The 22,466-nt window shown below is 32.3% G+C and overlaps 1 protein-coding gene across 2 annotated transcripts in view; it reads right to left on the minus strand.

Annotated features, from left to right (window-relative positions):
* LOC122715063 (pikachurin-like) overlaps positions 1 to 22,466 on the minus strand; it is a 189,036-nt gene that overhangs the window by 17,207 nt on the left and 149,363 nt on the right. For both annotated transcript variants that reach the window (XM_043936974.1, XM_043936976.1), the window contains exons 7-8: positions 19,576 to 19,720; positions 5,873 to 6,059 (exon numbers count right to left, since the gene is read on the minus strand). In XM_043936974.1, coding sequence (XP_043792909.1) covers positions 5,873 to 6,059; positions 19,576 to 19,720 — 332 coding nt within the window. The remainder of the gene's footprint in view (positions 1 to 5,872; positions 6,060 to 19,575; positions 19,721 to 22,466) is intronic.

Consider the following 22,466-nt stretch of genomic DNA (forward strand, 5'->3'; position numbering starts at 1 on the left):
GGTATTCGTAACTATCGATAACGGAAATGACAAAACGGTATAGATGGCGTGGAGGAAAATTTCGTTCTGGTTCTATGTCTTTTCTTCGTTTGTTACATAATATTGATTGTTTTATTTTTTCTTCGATAAATGATATCGTTGTTCTTTTTTTTTTTTTTGATATTTAATATGTAGATATTAAATTAATTTGAAAATAGAAAAGATAGATACGATGTTTTCTGGAATTGTTGAAAATTTTGAGAAAAGTACTATTCATTTTTTATTAATATAGATACATGATTCATTTATTGATTCAATAGTATACAGATCACGTACGAAGATTGCCAAAGAATTTCCATGTTCGTTAATGCTATGTGTTTATTTTCATTTTAGATTTTAGTTCGTTTATTGTTATCTCTCTTGTTATCTCTCAAAGCAAATTAGATTTATATTATCATGAATTTTTTCCTATTCAGTTATCTAGGATACGATGATTTGAGTTACTTTTATTTTCTCTCTCTCTCTCTCTTTCTCTCTCCTAAAAGAATTTTTTTTTATCTCGGTTACAAGTTTGTTTAATAACATCTAGGTACTTTCACGTCGAGGATTTCCTGAAGAAAAGGGGGAGGGGAAAGAGGAATTGTTCGGAGGAACTTCTCAAACTCGGTGACTCGAGATCAATGATGCGATACCATGAAAACGGTAAAAGGTATACATTCGAAAAATTGCAGTGAAGAGGGGAATTTCTTTGTCAAAGAAACGAGTTGCCTCGATGAATACGTAACGGTACTACAAGGAAAAAGCGGTCGCCATAATGAAGGGAACGTTTTTCGGAAGAGAGAGTTATTTTTCCCGAATAAATATCTCGCATTTAACAATGTCGAATTTTCGTTTGTCCTTTAAAAATATTTTAAGCATTTCGTTTTTATGTATTGAATTGTTATCAACGTTAAAAAAAGTCCTTTGATGAAGATTTCCTTTCATGAATTTTTTCCTTTCTATTTTTTAATCGTTGGATGTGAAAACTAATATTAAAAAAAAAGAAAGAAATAAATCTATCAATTCACTATTATTTATACATTTTTTAAAAAATGATTGGAATTTTTTTTTTATTAGATTTTATATTCTAATATTAGATACTAAATTTTTATCGACCATCAACCAAAGAACAAAATTTTTCAAATATTTATTCCGAATAACTGAAATTTTTTTCTTTTCTATCAAATCAGATATATTCTAAATCGATAGATATACATCTATTGAAAATGGATATGTTTCTAAAATTTTTCAATCTTTCTGTGCAAAGCCATATCAAATTAATAGATAGATATCTATTGAAAATGGATACGATCCTTTTTCTATCTTTTTTTTTTATCTTTTTTTATCTTTTTTCATCTTTTTTTTTGTACCAAAACCATACCACAGATGTTGCAACTTTTCTATGTTGCAATTTTTCTATCTGTTACCCCTTTTGTTTAATCATCCTCGGATTAAAAACGAAACAAAACAAACCATATCATATAACTGATGAACCGTTCTCCATTCAGATTCCAGTTTCTCGTTCAGATAAATAAATCGAAACAGAATCATATACAGACTGGTGTATCAGAAATTTCAGAATGAAATTCTACGAAACTATTTCCTTATTCTTCGTTTCTTTTATCTACTCTCACCGTTTAAAATTTCACGAGTATTTCTTCCATTCTCCACGATAACTTATTGCGTTTACGTTTCGAACTTCATTCGTTTATACTTACTAATGCATAAGGAGTTTTCTCAAGGATGGAGGCAAGAAGAGAAAAAGAAAGAGAGAAGGAAAAATGAACGAAAAAAGAGGGTGAAAACGAGAATAACGCCTCGTAAATTGGGAAACTTCGATTTGCACGATTTCTATCGTTTCTCGACCGAATAATCTCGATTCCTCATCTTTCTACTTATCCCTAAAAATCGTCTAACTCATTCATTGTTATCTATCGAATCGTTCCCCTTTATCATTTCTTGAATTATATTTCGGTGTGTAGGCAATTCGATCAAGGAAATGAAGTTTATATCAAAGAAACTTTTGTTCTTTCGTGAACAGAAGATCATCTTTATGGGATTGAAATATCGTATTGGAACTTTATATTTTTACTATATTATCGATCTTTGGTCGTTTCCATGACGACAAGTTTTTTTTTATATATTTTTACAAACTCTGATTTACCATCTTAAATGGCGCTCGTTTCATTTTCATTCTAGAAAATCTTGTTTTTCTTCGCTGAATTTCTTCGTTACATTTCTTATTGTTATGTTGAAATTTCTATTATGCAGAGAAGGATGAATGTATTAATTATAGATCATTCGATTTTATATTATTCGAAATAATATAATCTGTTATTTTACGTGATTGACAAAAAAACAAACAACAAAACAAACAAATATTGTATAAAATTAATATTATCATCGATTCTAAATATAAAAGTGTTTCGTTTGATTACAATAATTGTACTATTTAAAAAAAAATCAATTTCGAATTCCATTAATCACTGAAAAAAATAAAATCATTGTAGATTCTTTTAATTTGACGATATAAATTATATAAATCTATTCTAATACAAAATATCACAATTAAATTATTATCAAAAATAACCAAGTATATCTAGGCAGAGCGTGCAAAGAGAATAGAATTAAATATTCAGTCTTTGCCTCTAACAGAGCAGATACGATAATCATCAATTAATTATTCTCTCATGACGATGTACTCTCGTATAATTCAGGCTCATATCACACGTGATAAAAACGATGGCGGTGACAGGTCATTTATGGCCCTCGTTGTCGAAGGAATCTCGATACCGCGGTGGATAATTGATTAACACTTGATAATTAACGCGTAGCTCTCGATTTACATCACCATTCCCTCGATTCTGGATTCTCTCTCTCTCTCTCTCTCTCGATTTTCGTCGTTAACTTAATTAAGAAACAGAAAACACATTCTTGGCATTGGAATTTCATTCAAACGAATTCTCTGCGATTTTCTCCGATGTTACGTTAATTAATGATCTCCAACGAACGAAGAAATTCGATCATTTATTCCTCGATGTTTGTCGTGATTTATGAATTAAATTTGGAGCAATCGAATTTTTTAAATGAATTAAAAATGAGATACATTTTAATTTATTTTAATTTATCAGATGAATAGAGAATTGATGATAAAAGTATAGAGAGTGAATAAATATGAATAAAAATATATATCATATGAATCAGTAGTTCAATCAATTTAGTCAGACACTCGTTTGATGAATCAAACTAGCCTCGTTTAAGATTATAAATAAACAAATAAATTGAAATCACTTTATCAATATCATTTTTTATTTTAATTTAAAATATGTTTTGAAAAATACGATCCTATTTGTTTCTTCAATTCAAATAATTTAAATTCATTGATACTATGGTAAAGTTTCACAGAATTATAAAGAATTATATTTATTGATTTTGGATAGTTAGTATAATTAATGTAGAATTTTAGAAATATCACTGATTCCGAGATATAGAAGAATTTTAACGTTTAATTGGATCTGCAATAAGATTTAATATATATCGATTCGAGCTCCATAGAATTTAATACCTTTGGGATATGATTCAGTTGATTTCGAGTCTAATGAAACCCAATACTCTCAACTTTGAATCCACCTCTACTACTTCTAAAACTCGTTAATATCGTATCTCTAATTTAGTATCGAAATAATATTGTGTTGCACAATCAGAAATTGTCCATATCGATTCGCGTTTAATCGGATCTCTATTTAATTATTTATTAATCAACTCGTTTCATTTCACAAGAATATTTTATAATTCATGATTCGTCTAAATGTATACCCGTTTTTTCGCTTTCTTCAAAAATTCAATTGCTATTGATATTTAGGAAAAAAAAAAAAAAGAAAAAAAAGAAATGAACGAGGGAAGAATATATTTTCCACTAAATCAGAGGATCCTATACGGCGTGCGTTGGAGGATTTTCTAACTAAATTCATATGACACCTGTTGTGTGTTCGCCGATATAGGGGTTAATTCGAGCACCCGATATCGTGCGGCTCTTTTCATCCAAACAAAATGTAACTTCAGCGTTCCTAATTATGGATTGTGGTATTTTATCGTTATGATTATTACTCGAATTACGAATGACCGCGAATCAATATGATAAAGTAATTTTATCTTGTCACGTTTTATATTTTATACGTTACATCATTGATTCCTGACCAATGTGTCGAGAGAATATTAAATATCGGAGAGAATTTTGTTAAAATTTTACCGAATACGAAATATTTAATATATTTATAAAAAAAAGAGAGAAAAATTTACTAAAATATACTATAAAAATCTTCAATAAAATCTTAATTCTCTCTCTTGAATCTTACAAACGAAAACTTAAGAAATTAAAATTAATAATAGATATACAATATTAAAACGAAGAGAAATTATAATAAAATTTTCCATAAAACGTTTCTCTCAAATAATTATCTTATAAAAATATATATAATAGTTATCTTTATTAAAATATTTATAAAAACAATTAATTGGAATAAGTAATGATTAAGATTTTCAATAAGAAATTCACCAATCATGTTTCTTCAACTAGACACACGAGAAATAAAGTATAAAAGAAGTATAAAAGAATATTTTCCACAGCAAGAGTGTTCACAAAACGAATGGAGAAAACGATTTGCTTTGATATCATCCTCAAGAATCCTCTCTCCCTTTGATTCGTTTTTCAACGACACCCCACATTCCAAGGTTTGCAAGGAATCTAAACCAGTGGACCACTGGTCCACGACCAAAAAATGGTCCCGAGGAATTTGATCCTTTGATGCATTCTGCACTATCCTCGTTCGAGGATAGAGACGTGGAGGAGAGGAGAGGTGGTCGAACTTTATCGGCCTCTTGGAAACCTAGAAACGCTCTTACAACTTATCTTCTATGAGATTACATTTTCAAGAGATTACGCGTATTTCCTTGAAGGGGTTCAATGGAGATTTGACAGTCGATAGACCGGCTCTCACACCGTTTCGACGCGAATCGAGATAAGAAAACGTGGAAAGTTTAATCGACGTTTTTCGTCTTGACCAATGGTTTTTCTTGTGTTAAGAATCTTTGAATACTTTTGTGAGTTGAAGTGTGAGAAAAAAAGGGTTTATTTTATCGTTTTTTTGATCAAGTTTTTATAAACCACCAGATATTTTTGGATCAGAGTTTTCATGCATTTTTCATGTTTGTGACACGTAATTAAAGTGTGTTACTTTACTCTTAAAAAGAGAAAAAATTAAAATCTCATTGCACAAAAGCTACTGTTTCGAACAAAAGTTTAGAGAAGAACCCGGATTTCCCTTGTAGCTGTAAATTTGTTTCTCTTCAACAAAGAACAAGCATTGCTTTTAACATTCACTTCAAAATGAGAAATTTTCTTTTTCAAAATTTACTTTTTCCTTGATATATCAAGTATAATAATATAATAACAAGTTTCAGTTTCTTAAAACTTCATACAAAAATCCTTCTATCCTTTTTTTTTTATTATAAAACAAAAAATTTTAAATCAATTTCCAAAATTCATTTTCTATTTCATCACATCGAATATAAATACAAAAATAATCAAGTTTCTATTCTACTCCCAAAATGTCTATACATCTACAATTAAAAATTCAAATTATTTTCAAATTCTTCTTCTACATTTATTTGTCACAATCATTACAGTGATCAAATATACGAGTACACGAAATAATAATCAAAATTCACTTCTCTCCTCCCTTTACTCAAATTTATTCAAATTTAATAATTTAATAATTTAATTGAAAGTATCATCACAATTAATTTCGACACATTTCTTTCAGATCCGGAAAAAAATTCAATCAATTGTACTCACCAACGTCGAAACCGTTCGCAGCATCCCCTTGTGGCGCGAGAGGGAAGCGATAACGGTGTTCATTGGCTTCCAGATGCCGGACGCAACCCTTAAATCCGGTCCTCACCGGAAGTCGCTCGAGGCCGGTTGTGTTTCCAGGTCCACCGACGAACAATGGCTCGCGGAAGGTAATTCTCGCAAACAAGCCCTGCAATCAAACCCAGAACGGCCTGGTTCACGCATCTGTGGAAAATCATTGTATAATTCGTGTTTTTTTCTACCAAAAAAAAGAAAAAAAAAGGACCTTTATCCATTTTCTGTGTTCGCACCGAGTTTCGAATACGGTCTTCTTTTCTTTTCTCTTTCTTTTTTCTTTTTCTTTCTCTTCTTCTTTTTCTTTCCTCTTTTTCAGTCTGATCCTCGCAACGAAATTTTTCACCTCTTTGAGGTTAGAGCGGTCTTTCGGGAAGATTATTTGTTGAAAGCTGAGAGAGTTTTCGGAAAATTTTGGGGATTTGGTGAGGAATTTAAGGAGTGTTTCCTTTTTTCTTTGATATTGTTTTGTTTTATTATTTCATTATTTTGCATTTAAGTATCTTTGAGAATAATACGTAATAATTACTAGCAAAAATTTTAGATTTCTTTCTTGTGCAATTAGTGAATAAATTTCTTCTCGACGAATATAAATCTAGTAAAATGTCTATTGTTGCGATATTAATTCATTTTTCGCAAGTAATATATATACGAAAATATTTTTCCTAATTTTTCTTAATAATAAATTCTATGTATCATCATGCAGTTATGTAGGTATGTATTCTATTCACCAAGATATACCAGTTTCCAACGTTGTATCCCGTAGTTGTTCTTGTAGATAGGGAAATTATTTCACAGGAACAAGTAATTACGAAGGAATTCGATTCTGGCGAGACGCGTGTTAATATTGATGGAAAGAGAAGCATTCGACTTCGTGATAGCTCGACGAGTTTCGTAGTTACATTTCACATTGGTTAAATTCGCCTTTCTATGCACGTTACATCTTTCTGGCAAATCGAGTGTGCTTGACGCGATGAATAAAATTGATTTGGCACACTTCTTGCGCATTTCAATGAATCGACCAATTGTCCCTATTCGCCTGAATTTTCAAACAGTTGGAAATTTTGTAAAATTAAACTCTGTGAAACGTCGTTAAATTTGGGGGATTCGGCGCGGAATATAAAATTAAACCGATTCATGGATGGAAAAATTTCAATTCTCGTTAGTTTCGAACGAATTTGAGAATAATATTTTAAAAATAATAAATAAATAAACGCTTAAATTTAAAAGATTCACTAAAGGTGACGTAATTAATGATTGAATTGACAACTTGTACAGATGATTAATTACGATACACTCGTTTTAAAGATTTATTTAAAAACTCTCTCAAAAGAGAGTTTCCTTCCTTCTTTTTAAACAAATTATTTTGACAAAAGAAGAATCTCTATCTCAGAAAGTTTTGTTCTTCTTTCTATATTCCTTTGTTCAAAAAATTTCTTTCTTTCTTCTTAAAAATCTTCTTTTGTTCACTAAACAAAAAATATCTTCCCTACATTTTTTTTCTTTTAAGATACAAAGATATATTTCATCTTCCAAAAAAATTATATTTCCATAAAAAAAAGAAAAAAAGAAAGAAAGAAAAGACAAGGAAAGAAAAGCAAAATATTAATTCCACAAAAAAGATTTTCAAAGGGGAGACACTCTTTTCATAAAAAATCCTCCTCTCCTCTCTCAAAAATTCTACTACTTTGCCCAAATCCTGGAATCCCTTCGTATATAAACTCCCCTATCCAAACATCTTAACGCTCACTCTCAACGCTCTCGAAAGTCGCACAATTGCCGCGATTCACGATACTCCTCTCGAGGATGGTATCACCCAAAATGGCACTCGTTCCTACACGGTTCCTAAAAAGTAACCACGTATAATGCGTAACATCCAAAAGGTACGAGAACATCTCAACCAAGCATCGACACGATAGGTGTTGCAACGCGTTAGCAGCAATTTACGTGGATTATGCATCCAATGTAGCCCATATTTGCTTAACCACCCCGCGTCTGAATATATCTGCCGAGAGTTCTTGTATTTTCATCCCTCCTTATGCGGGTGTTGCGCGTATCTCTGTGTACGTAATATCGTAATACACAAGCAAAGGGAGGAGTTAGAGGTGGATGTACACATGTACAAATCTTAGCCCTCAGCCTTCAAGTTAATGCACTTGCAGAAGTCTCGAAAGTTTTGGGAGAACTTTAAGGGGCTGGGAATCATCTGTAAGATCGTTTAAAAGGTTTTTCTACTAAGGTTGGAGAAAACTCGTGGAAAGACCTATCGACTGATACGATAGCGTGAAAAAGAAGTTTTGATCGAATCTTTTGTTTCGAGATCAAGGGTATTTTTTCCAATTAAAATTTTTGAGATAGATAGCCTTTTTCTAGTTTCGATTTTTGATTTGAATTAGGAGGAAAATCGAGGAATTGCTTGATATATTTTTGAGAAGGAGGGTTTATTTTTTCGAGTGCAAAATTTCGAGTCGATTTGGAATAAATTTCTTTTTATTTGAAATTTTGAGTTTCGATGTAACTTAATAAATTATTGATTGGAATAATTATTCTATGTGAGAAAATAGATAGAAAGATAATCATTCGAAAAAGAGTGACACATCGAAAAAAATAAATTTGAAAATTCATCTAATAGACATGTATTTAAATTCGATTATCTAGCAAATTCTTGATTTATTTTTACACGTAGAATGGCACATTTTTTTGATTGTATACCAATTATAGAAGCTTGTAGTTATAGGAATTTTATTAGAAATTCTAGTGTAGATCAAAGAGGTAGCATCGATGAAATATTCAACTTCTTTTTTGAATATTTATTAAATTCAATCTCTATCCTGTCATCACGATTAATTAATAACCGAATGTATAAGATCGAATACATTCGATTAAAATGAATTCGAGTATTTATTAATAACGTTTATTAACAAATTTTTTTTTCCTCATTAATAATTCTGGCAAAATTTACATTCTCATTTTTCAATAGCGAATCACGTACCGAATTTAATTAATCATTTTTTCTAGGGGATAAAATTCAAAGATAAAATTTCTACCCTGTTAAATCCGAGCTAATTATATCTTTTAATTTATATCTCGTTTCGAAATCGTATCGTTCAGATTAAATTATCTTTCACTTCACGTGTCTTTAATACACGATCGAGACAAAAATCGAAGAGGATATTGATTTTTCGTGCAAAACTAGAAAAAAATATAAAACGATGAAAAATGTAACAAGATTCAAAATGGCTGTGCATACTAACGACGACATTTATACGGATACTCTCGGGCAAAACGAAAATCGGTCATACGGAGAATTCTTTTTTATTTTTCACGTTCCTTGGAAAAGTTCATATCGCGTACATCAATCGCCATAAAATAGGAAATATCCACGATGCACATATGTTGCACGAATCTCGAATGCATTAAACAAAGAGGCAACTGTCGAAACATTTGGAAAAAAAAAAAAGAAATGGAGGAAGCTGCGATAAATTCTGTTTTTTATCACGAGTTTTTTTACCAGAGAGTTTACCAATGCTTGTTTTAATTGAAATGAATCCTTGGATTTTTCTTTCGTAACACAGCCTGTAATGATAACTTGTAATTGACTTTCGACTTTTAATTTCGTCCGATCCCTGTTCTACTTCGAAACTTTTTCGCTAACTTCGATTTTTCGGAACCGAATCTCTTCTTTTTCTTCTAAAAAAAAACGGACTAAGCTTGTTAAATGGATAAAAGTTTCAACCATGCTCCATTTGTTTAGATATCTCTCTAGATTAGTTTATTTCGAGTTTTAATTAAGAGATATATAAATAGTTTTTAAATGTCAAATTCTGTACATATTTTCTCTAATTGTAAAAATCAAAAATAAGATAATGGAGTTAATTATCTTCAACGATTCTCAAAAAAAAAAAAAAAAAAGAAAAATGCACTGACATTAACAAATAATAAAATCACAGAGAATTAAATACAAAAGCTTCCTTCAATTACTTTTCCCATTAACTATGAAACCATAATCCTGACTTCCAAACTTTCTAGAACAGATCATTCCTCGTTACATTCCTGATATATACCATAAAATGAAAAATCTACTAAAAAAAAAAAAAGAAAGAAAAAAGATTTTCGACCCGTGTTTAAACTCGTTCGAAAAAAGTGACGAATCTTTTCAATGCGACACGAGATGGACTGGGTTACGATGCCGCCATTACGAAAATAAGAAGTCGCGAGAAAAGAGTGGGATGAAATCTCGCTTATTGACGCGCAATGAAAGCGAAACGGGCCACGATTAACATCGAGCCACGAGAAATGCACACGCGTATCAGAGCAAATGAGATTCCCAACCACGGTGAAAGGATACCCTCTTTCAGAAACGCTGGTTTAACCGGAGGAGGATTCCTCTTTGATGTTCCCCTCGCCGAAAGTTCGGTCGGCAAAATTCATTTCCGAAAACGCGTGATTCTCTTTTTGCGTCTTCGCTTCCCCTTTTCAAAAAAGGCGCAGTAAATACGGTTTACGCCGGAAATACGGTTTCTCTCGCCGTTCTTATTAACAATCCTGGCCAATTTCATTGTTTCGCGCGAGAGGATCCGTTTTTTTGGGGGAGGAAACGCGATCAACGGCGCTCTTCCTCTCCTCTTCCTCCCGTTTTATTGTATCGATCACGCGATGAAAAGGGAAATTCTGTTAATAATCGGGCGAAATATTCATATTTTTTTTTTCGCGCAAATCTGATAAATCTTTCGTATTGTTCGACACGAAGCTTTAAAAAGATAAAGCAGCGTTCTAAAAATTATATTTTTGAGATGGATATTTCTATCCATCTTTGGAAATGTGGTTTGGATAATTCTGTCTAATGAGCCAATTTCCCCATTTAATTAGAAATTCGAAGCAAATTGTACGAGACTTCCATCCGATATCAAGCTTCAAGATTCAAAATTAATTTTCAACCCTATCATTTACACTTCTCTACAAGCTGCTTCAACTTGGATTATACTATCCTTTTTTTCTTCACCTTTCCATAGGTGACTCCAATTCACCGTTTGATTTTTATCCATCCAATATCATCGATCACGTATTTCCTCCTCTCCAAAGAATTCTTCGCCAGGAGGGAGGAAAGTTGCAGAACAACGTAGAATTTAGTTTATTCCTTTCCTCGATCCCGATCTAGAGACCCAATTTTTCACGTGTTCGCGAGTTGAAACCCCAAGTTGGGGTCGAGGGACAGGTACGTGGTCGTTGGAGAGCGGGGATGATCCGTGGTTTTTAAGCGATTTCGTGAGAACGACACGATGAAATCCGATTTCTCATTGTTTTTTTTTTTTTTTTCCATTCTTTTCTGGGACACCGAGTTTACGACGTGCTCGTTACGACAGTAGTCTTCAGAGTAATCGGTTAATCTGGCGTCCACTGGCATGGAAGAGGAGGGAGGGGGTTAATTTTCGAGTTTTATGGAGGGGCGCGGAAAACTACGGCGGAGAACTTTTTACCAACTAATCTCGGTCTCTTTGAGGTCAAAATATCAGATGTATCGCGCTTTATGCTTCTTCTTCTTCTTCTTTTATCCTTTATCTTTTATTTCTTTTTTTTGTGGTTAGGGATTAGAGATGTCTCTTCCTCTTTGAATTGTACGAAACTGGAGGCGTATTGAAAATTTGTCTCTTTGAGCTTGTCGTGCTTTGAGCTTGCGAAATTTTCAAATTGCAAGTAATACGAATTATTTCTCGACTTTCAATCGCTTTTATCTATCCGTTTATCTATTTCAGAGAACACGAACGAATGAGTCGAAGACCAATAAAAGACTAATAAAAATAGGTTGAAAGTGGAGCACGTTTTTGAAGAATTAGCTGAGAAATAATAAAGTACGTGATCAAACGAAGGGAGAAATATATTTTTCTGAAACGTGATGAAAATGAAGTATCGATATTTAATCGTAAGAAAACACCCGTTTGACGTACCCTTTTACAACCTCATTTTTGCTCGTTCTTCGTGCAAACGTGGCCACTGTCTAGTTAGAAAAAGAAGGAAAAAAAAAAAAGAAAAAAAAAATAAAAAACGTGGGAACAAATTAAAGCAATTGCAACGAGTTCCAGTTATTCTCCGACCCGTTACAAAGTCGGGAAAATTAGATGGCCAAGAAAACGTGCTTTGTGTCCAGAGCAGATTATTACAGCTCATATTATTCGGTCAACAGAGGCAAAATAAAGATATCGTTCGAGCTTCTGGTTTCGCCGAGGGAATGTTTAAAAATGTAATTATCGCGGGGGAGAATTTTCATTATCAAACGATTTCAAGGGGATATACGAAGGGATATACTTTCGTTTTACTTTGGGTTGAGAATAATATTTAACATGGATTAAGACTAATTGGAGATGAAAGTTTAAAAAGATTATATGCTATACGTATCTTTCTTAATTATTTGAAAAGTTAAATGTTTTCAAGATAACAAGTGAGTAGCAAGTTGCGTTTGTTAATTTTTAACAATTAATTTTTGAATTTTTATATTAATTTAGAATGCACCACAAAGTGTAACAAGTTTTTATTTTCGAAAACGCAAAGATCATAGAATTTAATCTTTGCGTGTCCTAATCGTTGTTAACTTTTATTCACGGTTAAACGTTGTTAATTTTTATAATACATCTGGATCACTTTTTGTACGATGAATGCGTGATACGTAAAAAAAAGAAAAAGTTATATGACAATTAATTTACAATGAAATATAAAACTTGTGTTAAACTAAAGTAATATAAAAAACAATTTAAAATGCATTTGATAAAAACATTTTATTTAACAAACACGTAAAAATGTCAAGGAAAATAAAACAAAAAATACTTTTTTAAAATTGTTTGAAATATATTTATAAAAGTAAATAAAACATGCGAACAAAATGAAACGAAACATGTTGAAATATATTATATACACGTTAAAAAATCGTGTAACTGTGAATCGTATAAAAAGAAACCCAATTGTATTTCTATCCCAAAGGAAACAATACATTACATTGAATTAAAAGATTGATAATTAATAAACATTTGTATAATTCATATATATTCAATAAAAAAAAAAAATTGCTCATAAATATCCGTTCATCTTTCACAAATCTTTATAATTTATCCAAACATTCTTCTTCGAATATTCTCTTTACAATTAAATGAATTTCCAGGAATCAACTGCGAAAGAATAGCGGAAGACACGGCTGAAATATCAAGAAAAGTGGAGGAGAGAAAGAAGGGTCTCGTCTGATGAAGGGGCTCCTCCTCTGTTTTGAGCCGAGTCGACTTTGAAGAAAAAAAAAAAAAAAAAAAAAAAAAAGAAACGAAGAAGAAGAAGAAAAAGAAGAAGAAGAAGAAGATCCATGAGAAAGAAGCGGAAGTAGAGACGAAAAAAAGGGGGATCTCGGCTCCTCTAATTACGACGCTGTCGTTAGGACACCGAGTACTTAATGGCACTTTGGGATAAAGTGGGCTCGGCTCGCGGACCCATTTGCCGGCGATGTCCACCGATTTTAAAGGTAATTAAACTCGCCTCCCCTGGGAAAACGGACGGTCTGTCTTCGAACCGTGGCCTGATCCTTGAAACCGCTCGTCGATTAACGTCTTTTTCGATCACGTGTCTTTTTTTGCGATTAAAATTAATTTCGAGAGTTTTTCTTATTCGATTGATTTTTTTATGGGGAGAATATCGAGGATGATGACATTAGATTATTTCTTTCGAATGAAAATTTGTATTTTTGCTATAATTTTAGAAAAATTTATACATATATTTATTTATATATATATATAAAAATAAGATGATAAAATTATTTTTTTTTCTTTTCAAAGACGTTACGAAATAATTTCTTTTCATTCTTTGTTCTTTGGAAATATATTTTGATTACCATTTTTATGAAAACAATTACGTTCATTGATTAATAACGATATTATGAATTTATCCTGTATTACGAACTCGTATTATCCAATTTGGTAAATTGATAATATACGTAACTTCTAGTTGACTGATTATATATGCAAATTGTTCTACTGTTCTAATTCTGTATGTTATATGTTCTACTAAACTGATTATGCATACCCCTCTTTCATACAGAGCTTTATTCCACTCGTCTGATTATATTTTAATTCTATTCTTGTTCAGTCACATATGAATTTCTATTTTTTATTTAACTGGCTATTCAATATACATTTATACACTTTTATTAACGAAGAGAATATATTCTAAAAATTAATAAGAATATCAATAGAAACGTACAAATTATTCATTATTTTAAATTATTCAATGAACTTTCTTTTACTTTTAATAGATATAGATATATATATTTATAATTGATTAAGTAACGTTCGAATATATTGCTTCCTTGATCTTAAATTCAATGACTTGAAAGCAATTTATAAAATTGGATGTTGCTGAAAAAGAAGAAAAAATGATAACAACCCAAACGCTCTTTATAAAAGGCTCTAAAGGATCCTTATTGTCCCCTCAGTTTAAAAAAGGAAATGAAATACGACCATGTTTTTCCATGCGAATAAAGTACAATTATTAACTGATAAGAGGTGTCTCTTTCGCGCGAGAAAAGAATCGCGTGATATCTCGGCCAAGTCTCAGATTTCTTTCTCGCAGTGACTGAACAATATTTCTCCGATTGTTTCGCGAAACTTGGCCGTGGACGAACTTGGCTCTGTTTTTAAAAAGGAGCACTCGAAACTACTCTTCCCCTCGTCGAAGAAAGTAGCGTCTCTTTTCTCTCGCCGCGAAGAAGACGGCGTACTAACTTATTACGAAACAATTTGCAAGTCTTATGAGAGTGGTCAAAAGAAAGAGAGAGAAAGAGAGAGAGAGAGAGAACGAAGGGAGAAGAAAAGAGGAGAGACTGATGGAAAAAAGAAAGAGACGAAGGTAAGGCAGCTTTTAAAGACTTTTAATTCGAGAATAGAATGCCAGTTTCACGGTGTAATTTGAAGCAAATGTATCTCTGTTATATGTGTTGTTTTTGTGGAGATATTTGAAATGAAAAATGAAAGAGAATAAACGAAAAAAAAAAAAAAAAAAAATACGTGGATAGTCAAATATTTGAAGGTAATAAATATTGAAATAAAAGAAAGAAAGCGTTTTTTCCGGTGAATTATTAGTTTTTTATATTTATTAAAATTATATATGTGCTTGTAAATAATAAGGCTTTTCCTTTAGCCAAGATTAGCTTCGTGTTTTAATACTTAATTAGAATCGTTGGGTTGTAGATGGCTATAATGGTTTGAGGTTGTTAACCTGGATCACATGTACTTAATTCTTATTAAAATTTTAATTTCGTAAAATATGTAATTCGAGATAAAATTGAGAAATTTAAATAATTTAAACTAAATTTAAAACAAACGTTACTCATGATCTAATTAAGTACATTAATTCATATATTAATATTTTTATTCCCAATATTATACAGTAGTTTCAAATATTGTTAAGATTATCTTGTTATAATAGGCAAGAACAATTTTTTACCCTCCATTATCTTATCCTTTATTAAGCAATCTATTTACAACAATTATTAATTCTCATATCTCCTCCTATGTTGAAACTGTAATCAATCATAACTTATCACTTTTGCCTATATCAAAGAAAATCACTTACGTTACAGAGGTAAGAGAAGAACAACCTTCATTTTTAATCATTTCACAACAATATACAATAAAACCCAACATCTTTGACGATACTTCATCGTTAATAACCAAGAAACGTGTCATTTACAACGCGGTAATAAATTTATCACGCGTCTAATCGCGTCTAAATTTTAATCAACCATTTGATCAGCCATTTCCACTGCGTCACGTTGAAACAGTCACGAAAATTTCGATAAAAAGGGAACGAACATGCGAATGCGAACATCGTACGCGACAAACATCGTACACCGACCCAATTTCCATTATATCCGACGTACGTGAATTAGGGTAAAATTAGCCTTATGTACAAAGAAGGGTGGAAAATCGATAAACACGATGCGCGACATCGCGATCGGTGAATTTCCTTAATCGAGCAAACTGTGGGCAAGTTTTATAGGAGGCCGTGCATTTTACTGATTGTGGCCAGATGGGCGTGGTTCGATTATTCATCGTCGACAATGCCGGCCATCTGTCTTTATACGTCTGACCATAAATGTAACGAAGAAGAGGGTTGGAAAATGCATCAACCTTTCACGCGATCGTATTATGAGGGGTACGCGATACGCGATCTAGGAAGATTTCGTCGCGTGTGGGATGATCATTTTTGCGTGGGGAGGGAGAGGGAAGACAGGAATAGTGAAATATAATGGACATTAGTCTAGTTTTTTCGTTATTTTCGAAGAACGGAACAAGACTTCGTCCCTTGCCTTACGTTTCCCCTCTGGTAAATAAGCGAACGAAGTAATGGATACCCGTTGATGTAGAGAACATCGTATATTCTTGAAATATTATACGAGGTATATGAGAATTTCGGTGGAAAAATGATAGAGATGTATGAATTTTTTTTTTTTGTTTTTTTAAGACAGAGAGATAAGCATAAAAAAGGTAGAGGATTTTTAAATCACAAATTTTTAAATTTTCGAATAGAATATGCATGGTAACGTGGTTTAATACATGAAAATATACAGATATGTTTTCGTTGAATTAATTAATTTACCAACTGTTCTGTTTAAAGGTTTGATTAGCTTTTGTTTTTTTTTTTAGCAGAATTTAATTATACATATAATTTCGTATAATGAATTTTTAAGAATTAAATTTCATTTTTGCAAGAGTATATTTTATAATGCGTTACCTTGATTTGTATCTTTCTTTCTTTTTTTATTATTATTCTTCCATTTTCACGATGCCAATTTCGCGTTGATTGTATTGAAATTAAACAATGTACGCTCTTTAATTATCTCGTTCCTGTGCTTCTACGATTTAATTGTACTTGCACACGTTATCACAGTATATACTGCCGCAATCAAACTCGAATAGAATATTCTCCTTCGAAGACGAGATGAACGTATCTTTATCAAAATAAAACATGTTTGCATACGAAAATTATCACATTACATTACACGTGTTTCTAACCTAACAATCTCCAATAACCAATACAATTTATTATTCTTATCGAAAATTTTCATTTTCCCCCAAAAACGACTCAATCTCAAACTTTGCAGGAAATCAGGAAAAAAAAAAAAAGAAACGTTAATTAAGAAGCATGGATTAATCGACTCGCAGAGCTACCCAATTCAATCCAGAAATTAAAACGATACGAGAAACCGCGCAAAGCGAGCCACTCTTTCATAATTCGAGCGATTGTCGAAGCGTTAAACGCGGCCATTTAATTGGCGCCTGATCAAACGGTTTGGGACACGTCCGCGAGAGAATGGATCCATGTACGTCTCTATTCGTTTTCACGCTCCATTTGGCCGGGTAATTCGCGGCCTGTCGCTTTCAAACCGATCGAAAGTAATATATTCCAACATCCTCCTTGTTTCGAGGCAAACAGCGGAAAATCTTTGACGCACGGTGAATCCTTTGAAGGAAATTTTTTTTCCGACTCGAACAACAAACGTATACAGGGTGCCATCTATTGTTCCGGTATTGTACCCCCCGTTTTAATCATGCTCCTGCACTTAGTCCTAGCCTCGGTTTTATTCCGTGCTCCACAGGTTTTCGCGATTGCACGGGGTCAACGTTGCTCCTCTGTTTCCTTTTTCTCCTCCCCCTCCTCTTCACACACACACTCGTTTCTCTTTTCCTCCTATTCTCTTCACGAGTATTTTTTTTTCTTTCTTTCTTTTCCTTCTCGTATTTTTTAAATGAGACAGCTTTGCTTTTCGTCCACGAGAAAATGTTCAATGTAAGTCAATTTTCCAATGCGATCGACCATCGTCATTTTTGTCTTCTTCTATCCAGAAATCTGGCTCTTTGATCTGATTCATCGTGACTTTTGTATATTAGTAAGGATAGTTTGGTATACGTTGTAGAGATATGTTATTTTCGCAAGTTTGCAAAGGAGATTAATTATTAATTTTGATTGATTATTTAAGTTTCTTTCGAAATTTTGATCTCTTTCTTTTTTATTTCGTTGAAAGATTCCTCCAAACGCCAATTCGATATTTTAGATCGAATATCTTTTCTATTTTTTATTTTCTTTCTGGATTTTCTTATTGAATATTCTTTTTGTAGGAAAAATGGAATAGAATTTTATACAAACTTGGAACAGAGGAGCAATTTCTCTTCACGATTCGAAATAATATTGTTTTCTTATTTTCTCCTGTTAGAATTTAAAATCGTCCCGAATAAGAAATATCGATACTTCCTTCTTCGATCTCTTAGCATAAAATAACTAACTTAAGGGTTCGAACATAAGTTTGGGAATAAAACTCTCGAGAGTTATTCTTTTATTTTTTTTCTAATGAATATTGTATTGAGTCCACTGAACAATAATTCCCGTATCGATAGCAATTCTCGCAACAAAAGAAAACGGAAAAGAAATCGAGAAATACGCGAAAGAAACGCGATAATTAACGAAGTTCGTTTCTTCACGCGAAGAAAGTGAGGAGCGTAGGTTGAGGAATTGGCTCGTCGTTAGACAGTCGATTTCCTTGGAAAATAACGTTCTTCCCGGCGGAGGAACGTGTATCGTGGATGGAATTGCGCGCAAGTGAATAACGATGACGTCGTGGCGTGCACCGAGGCAAGAATACACGGCGCGCGAGTCGTGAAAAGATTTGCTCGTCTCTCGACCAAAGACGTCAGCCGGCCCGGAATTTTAAAGGGGAGAGACGTCTAAGCGGGAGGCGCCGCCTTTTAACCGGCGGAAAATTACGAGACGGGGAAAAACGGATTTATATATCAACGTCGGTTGTGCAACAATCCGTGAGTAATTAATAAATAATAATAAATAAATAATAATTTATTATATATAATATTATATATAAAAAATAATAATAAATAATAATTTAATAAAGCCGGTTATATCTGCCAATGAGAATTTGGGGATTTCGCTCTATGATATCGATCATGAATTTTAATCGAAACCGAAGGAGGGAGAAATGGGTTGAATTTCTGCCGAGAATTAAATTTTAACGGTGAGCCAAGTTTTAATAACTTCTGTTTGTCGAAACTGTACGCGGTACTGTGATTTTCAGAGATCGTGTAGATTGCGTGAATTTAGTTTAATTCCTTTTTTTATTATAAAATTCACGATATTACAAAGTCCTCTCTCTCTCTCTCTCTTCGTTTTAAAATTATAAAATGCTCGAACGCTGTATTCATTTAATTAATTCGAATAATCTATTAACAATAATCCAACGATCGTAATTCTTTCATTTCTGTACGCATTCCGTTTGTTTCTCCTATCTTTTAATCCCCTCACAATTATCCTACTTTCCAAATCATCCCCTAAACGTCGAATTTCCGATGTCAGAGGCGTACCAAATTCACGAAACCATTAATCGAACGTGTCGTTTTCGGAATAGGCGGTCATCGATTTCAATTCCGGCCCGCATAAATCCTGATAATTCTAATTCGAGTCGAGGGGCCGCGATTAAGTATTTGCGTGGCGCGTCGACAAATCTATTCTCCCCCTCCCCTCAGTCCCTTTCATCGATAATCGATCGTTCCCTTTTTCGACTATCCCGCGCGCATACGAAAATTCATTCTTACCTTCGATCTTCCTTCGACTCGTTTCTCTTGATTCAGCTGAATCCAGGCGTCCCATCGATGCCTGTAGACAGTCAGGGTGTTCCATTCGTTCAACCTTACTGTTTGCGTGCTCCTCACTGTGCCGACTCCGCTCCCACAATCGAACCTTCGAACAAATACCTGGATTAGGGTTCCGTTTCCTTTTGACTTATTTGGTTATGGAATCATGATTTTTTTGAGCCGAGGTTAAAAGGTTTGGAATTTTATCAAGGGTTTGTGATTTGCGTTTCACGGAGGATCGATGAAAAGATGGTCTCGAATTTCGATTCAGAATTTGGATTCTGAGTTTGCACAGGAATGAACAATCTTAAAAATATTTTTCGAAGTGTTTTTATCTTGAAGCAAGAAAGAGAATCGAAATTTGCTTCAATAATTTAATCGTTTTCCACTTTGAAGTGGAATTATAATGAACGAAATATTTTTGACGATTAAAGAAATGGATTCGTTTGATATTAAATGATATTAAATACAAGAGCGAGAATATGCTAATTAATAGATAACGTTCATCACGAAAGGTTAAGAATTTTATCCAATCGTTAAAAAGGTTGGTATTTTATCCGATTATTGCCATTAAATTTTTTCCCTTCTTGATATTTCTCTTCGGTTTTTCCAATTTAAGCTTTCCATATTGTTCACGCAACGCCATTTATCTACTAGCAGGAAGTCTGGTTCGCCACGAAACGTGGAAACGATACGAAATCGGTCGAGTATCTTGTATCGTAAGGATTCATTGATTCGAGGATCGTTTGCTTAAAAAAATAAAACGCTTTTAAAAAAAAATCTTATTTATGGAATAATACAGCGCGCGATACGCGAATTTAAAACGCTTTTCCCCGTGGAAAGTTTCTTTCAAGAGTTTTGAATGTTTCGAATTGAAGTATTAGAGAGATTAAAAATGAAATTAAAGTAAAATCGATTTATATTGGAACAGGTCACGAAATTATATATATATATATATAAAAAGTACTTTAAAAATAACAAAAATAACAAAAATGGATGATTAAGTTTTCTATTCTGTGAAATATGTTTTTCATTCACATTTGAATATTTTAAATCGAAAAAGAATTGACTATTATGTATACTTTATAACATTTGTATAGAATATTTTTTTTATTCATTTTTCCTTTTTATACATAGTATATTTTATTTCAAGTATTTTATATTTTTCATTTATATATATATATTTCTTTTTTTAGATAAAACTTTATCTCCTCTCGAATGGGGGAATCAAATATTATAAATAAAAATCACAGAAATTAGAGATTAAGAGGAAATGAGGATAAAATCTTCAATAGGTTAAACTTTCATAGAAAAATATACATATATATTATATATTTTATGAATATTCGTAAAGTACTTGGAAAATTCATAATTTATTCATTTGGAATAAAATACACAAGATGCACACGATCAATTGTCATTCCAAAAAACGTTTTCCAATCGAAACGAAAACATTTCACAATCGTTCGACGATTACCGTAATGAACAGAACATTTCCAATTTCAATGTAGGGACGAACAGAATAGTTAATCTCTCGCTTCAAAATCTCGTCACATTCTTAAACAACGTTTCCGGTTTCGCTCGCCCCGTTGATAATACGGAAAATCACGTGCGCGTCGACGGGGAAATGAAAAAGCATTATATCTATTAACTATTCCATAACGGGGATGTCAATCAGTGTCTGTAAACGTGAGATTAACGACCATGAAGGAAACATGAAACTTTACTGCACTGAAAGTAATAATTCACCATTACCTAACTTAGAGGAAAAAGAAATTCAAAATTCTTGAAAATATAGCAAAGCGACAATTTTAAACGACTTATTAATCTTTTTTCACGATATTTATGTTATAATATTATAAATTCATGTTATAAATTAATTCGCGTATCTTTTTTCAGTAAGATAGATAATGTTAATTGTGATTAGGATTAAACATTTTATTATGCAAAATCGAGAGTGAAAGTTGTATTTGTAAAATAATATTAATAAGATTAACAATAAGATAACTTCCTTCTGAAAGAAATATTAATTGTAAATATCTTTATAATTTTTATAAAGATATTTTTATACTTTCTTGAAAAATTCTTGAAAATATAGCAAAGCGACAATTTTAAACGAATTAATTAATGTTTTTTCACGATATTTATGTTATAATGTAATTCATGTTATAAATTATTTCGCGTATCTTTTTTCAGTAAGATAGATAATGTTAATTGTGATTAGGATTAAACATTTTACTATGCAAAATCGAGAGTGAAAGTTGTATTTGTAAAATAATATTAATAAGATTAACAATGAGATAACTTCCTTCTGAAAGAAATATTAATTATAAATATCTTTGTAATTTTATTTACACGAAAAGATTCATTTTGTTTCATCATAATATTTCAGTTATTATTAGCTCCATTATTATACTTCTTTCGGTGTATATGTTCCACTATTTATTATTTATTCGTTCCAAGCGAAACGAAGGGTGGAAAAGGGGTCGTGCTTAGTAGAGGCGGCAAGGGTTGGATTCTAAGTTGCGGTAATTATCACTGTCGGAGGGTAAACGACATGGTAATGAGAAATTTTAACGAGTTATGCCGACTGCAGCGTAAATCCTGCACAACCGAAGTACGTAATTAATAGCATGCTGCTTGGGGCACGCGCGTGCTACTTTCAAGTTTTAAAGCTCGCCCTCTACACGCAGCTCGCCAATTCGTCGATTTTCAGTCTAAGAATTATAATAACACCGTGTTTTCGTTTCACCACGAACACTTCTACGTAGTTCAGTTTACGTTTCATTTACGCAAAAATTGCTTTTTCATCCTCGAGTGTTTACTTTTTTTTTTTTTTTTTTTTTTATTAA

The sequence above is a fragment of the Apis laboriosa genome, unplaced genomic scaffold, assembly GCF_014066325.1.
Source record: "Apis laboriosa isolate Shangri-la unplaced genomic scaffold, ASM1406632v1 scaffold34_cov151, whole genome shotgun sequence".
NCBI lineage: Eukaryota > Metazoa > Arthropoda > Insecta > Hymenoptera > Apidae > Apis > Apis laboriosa.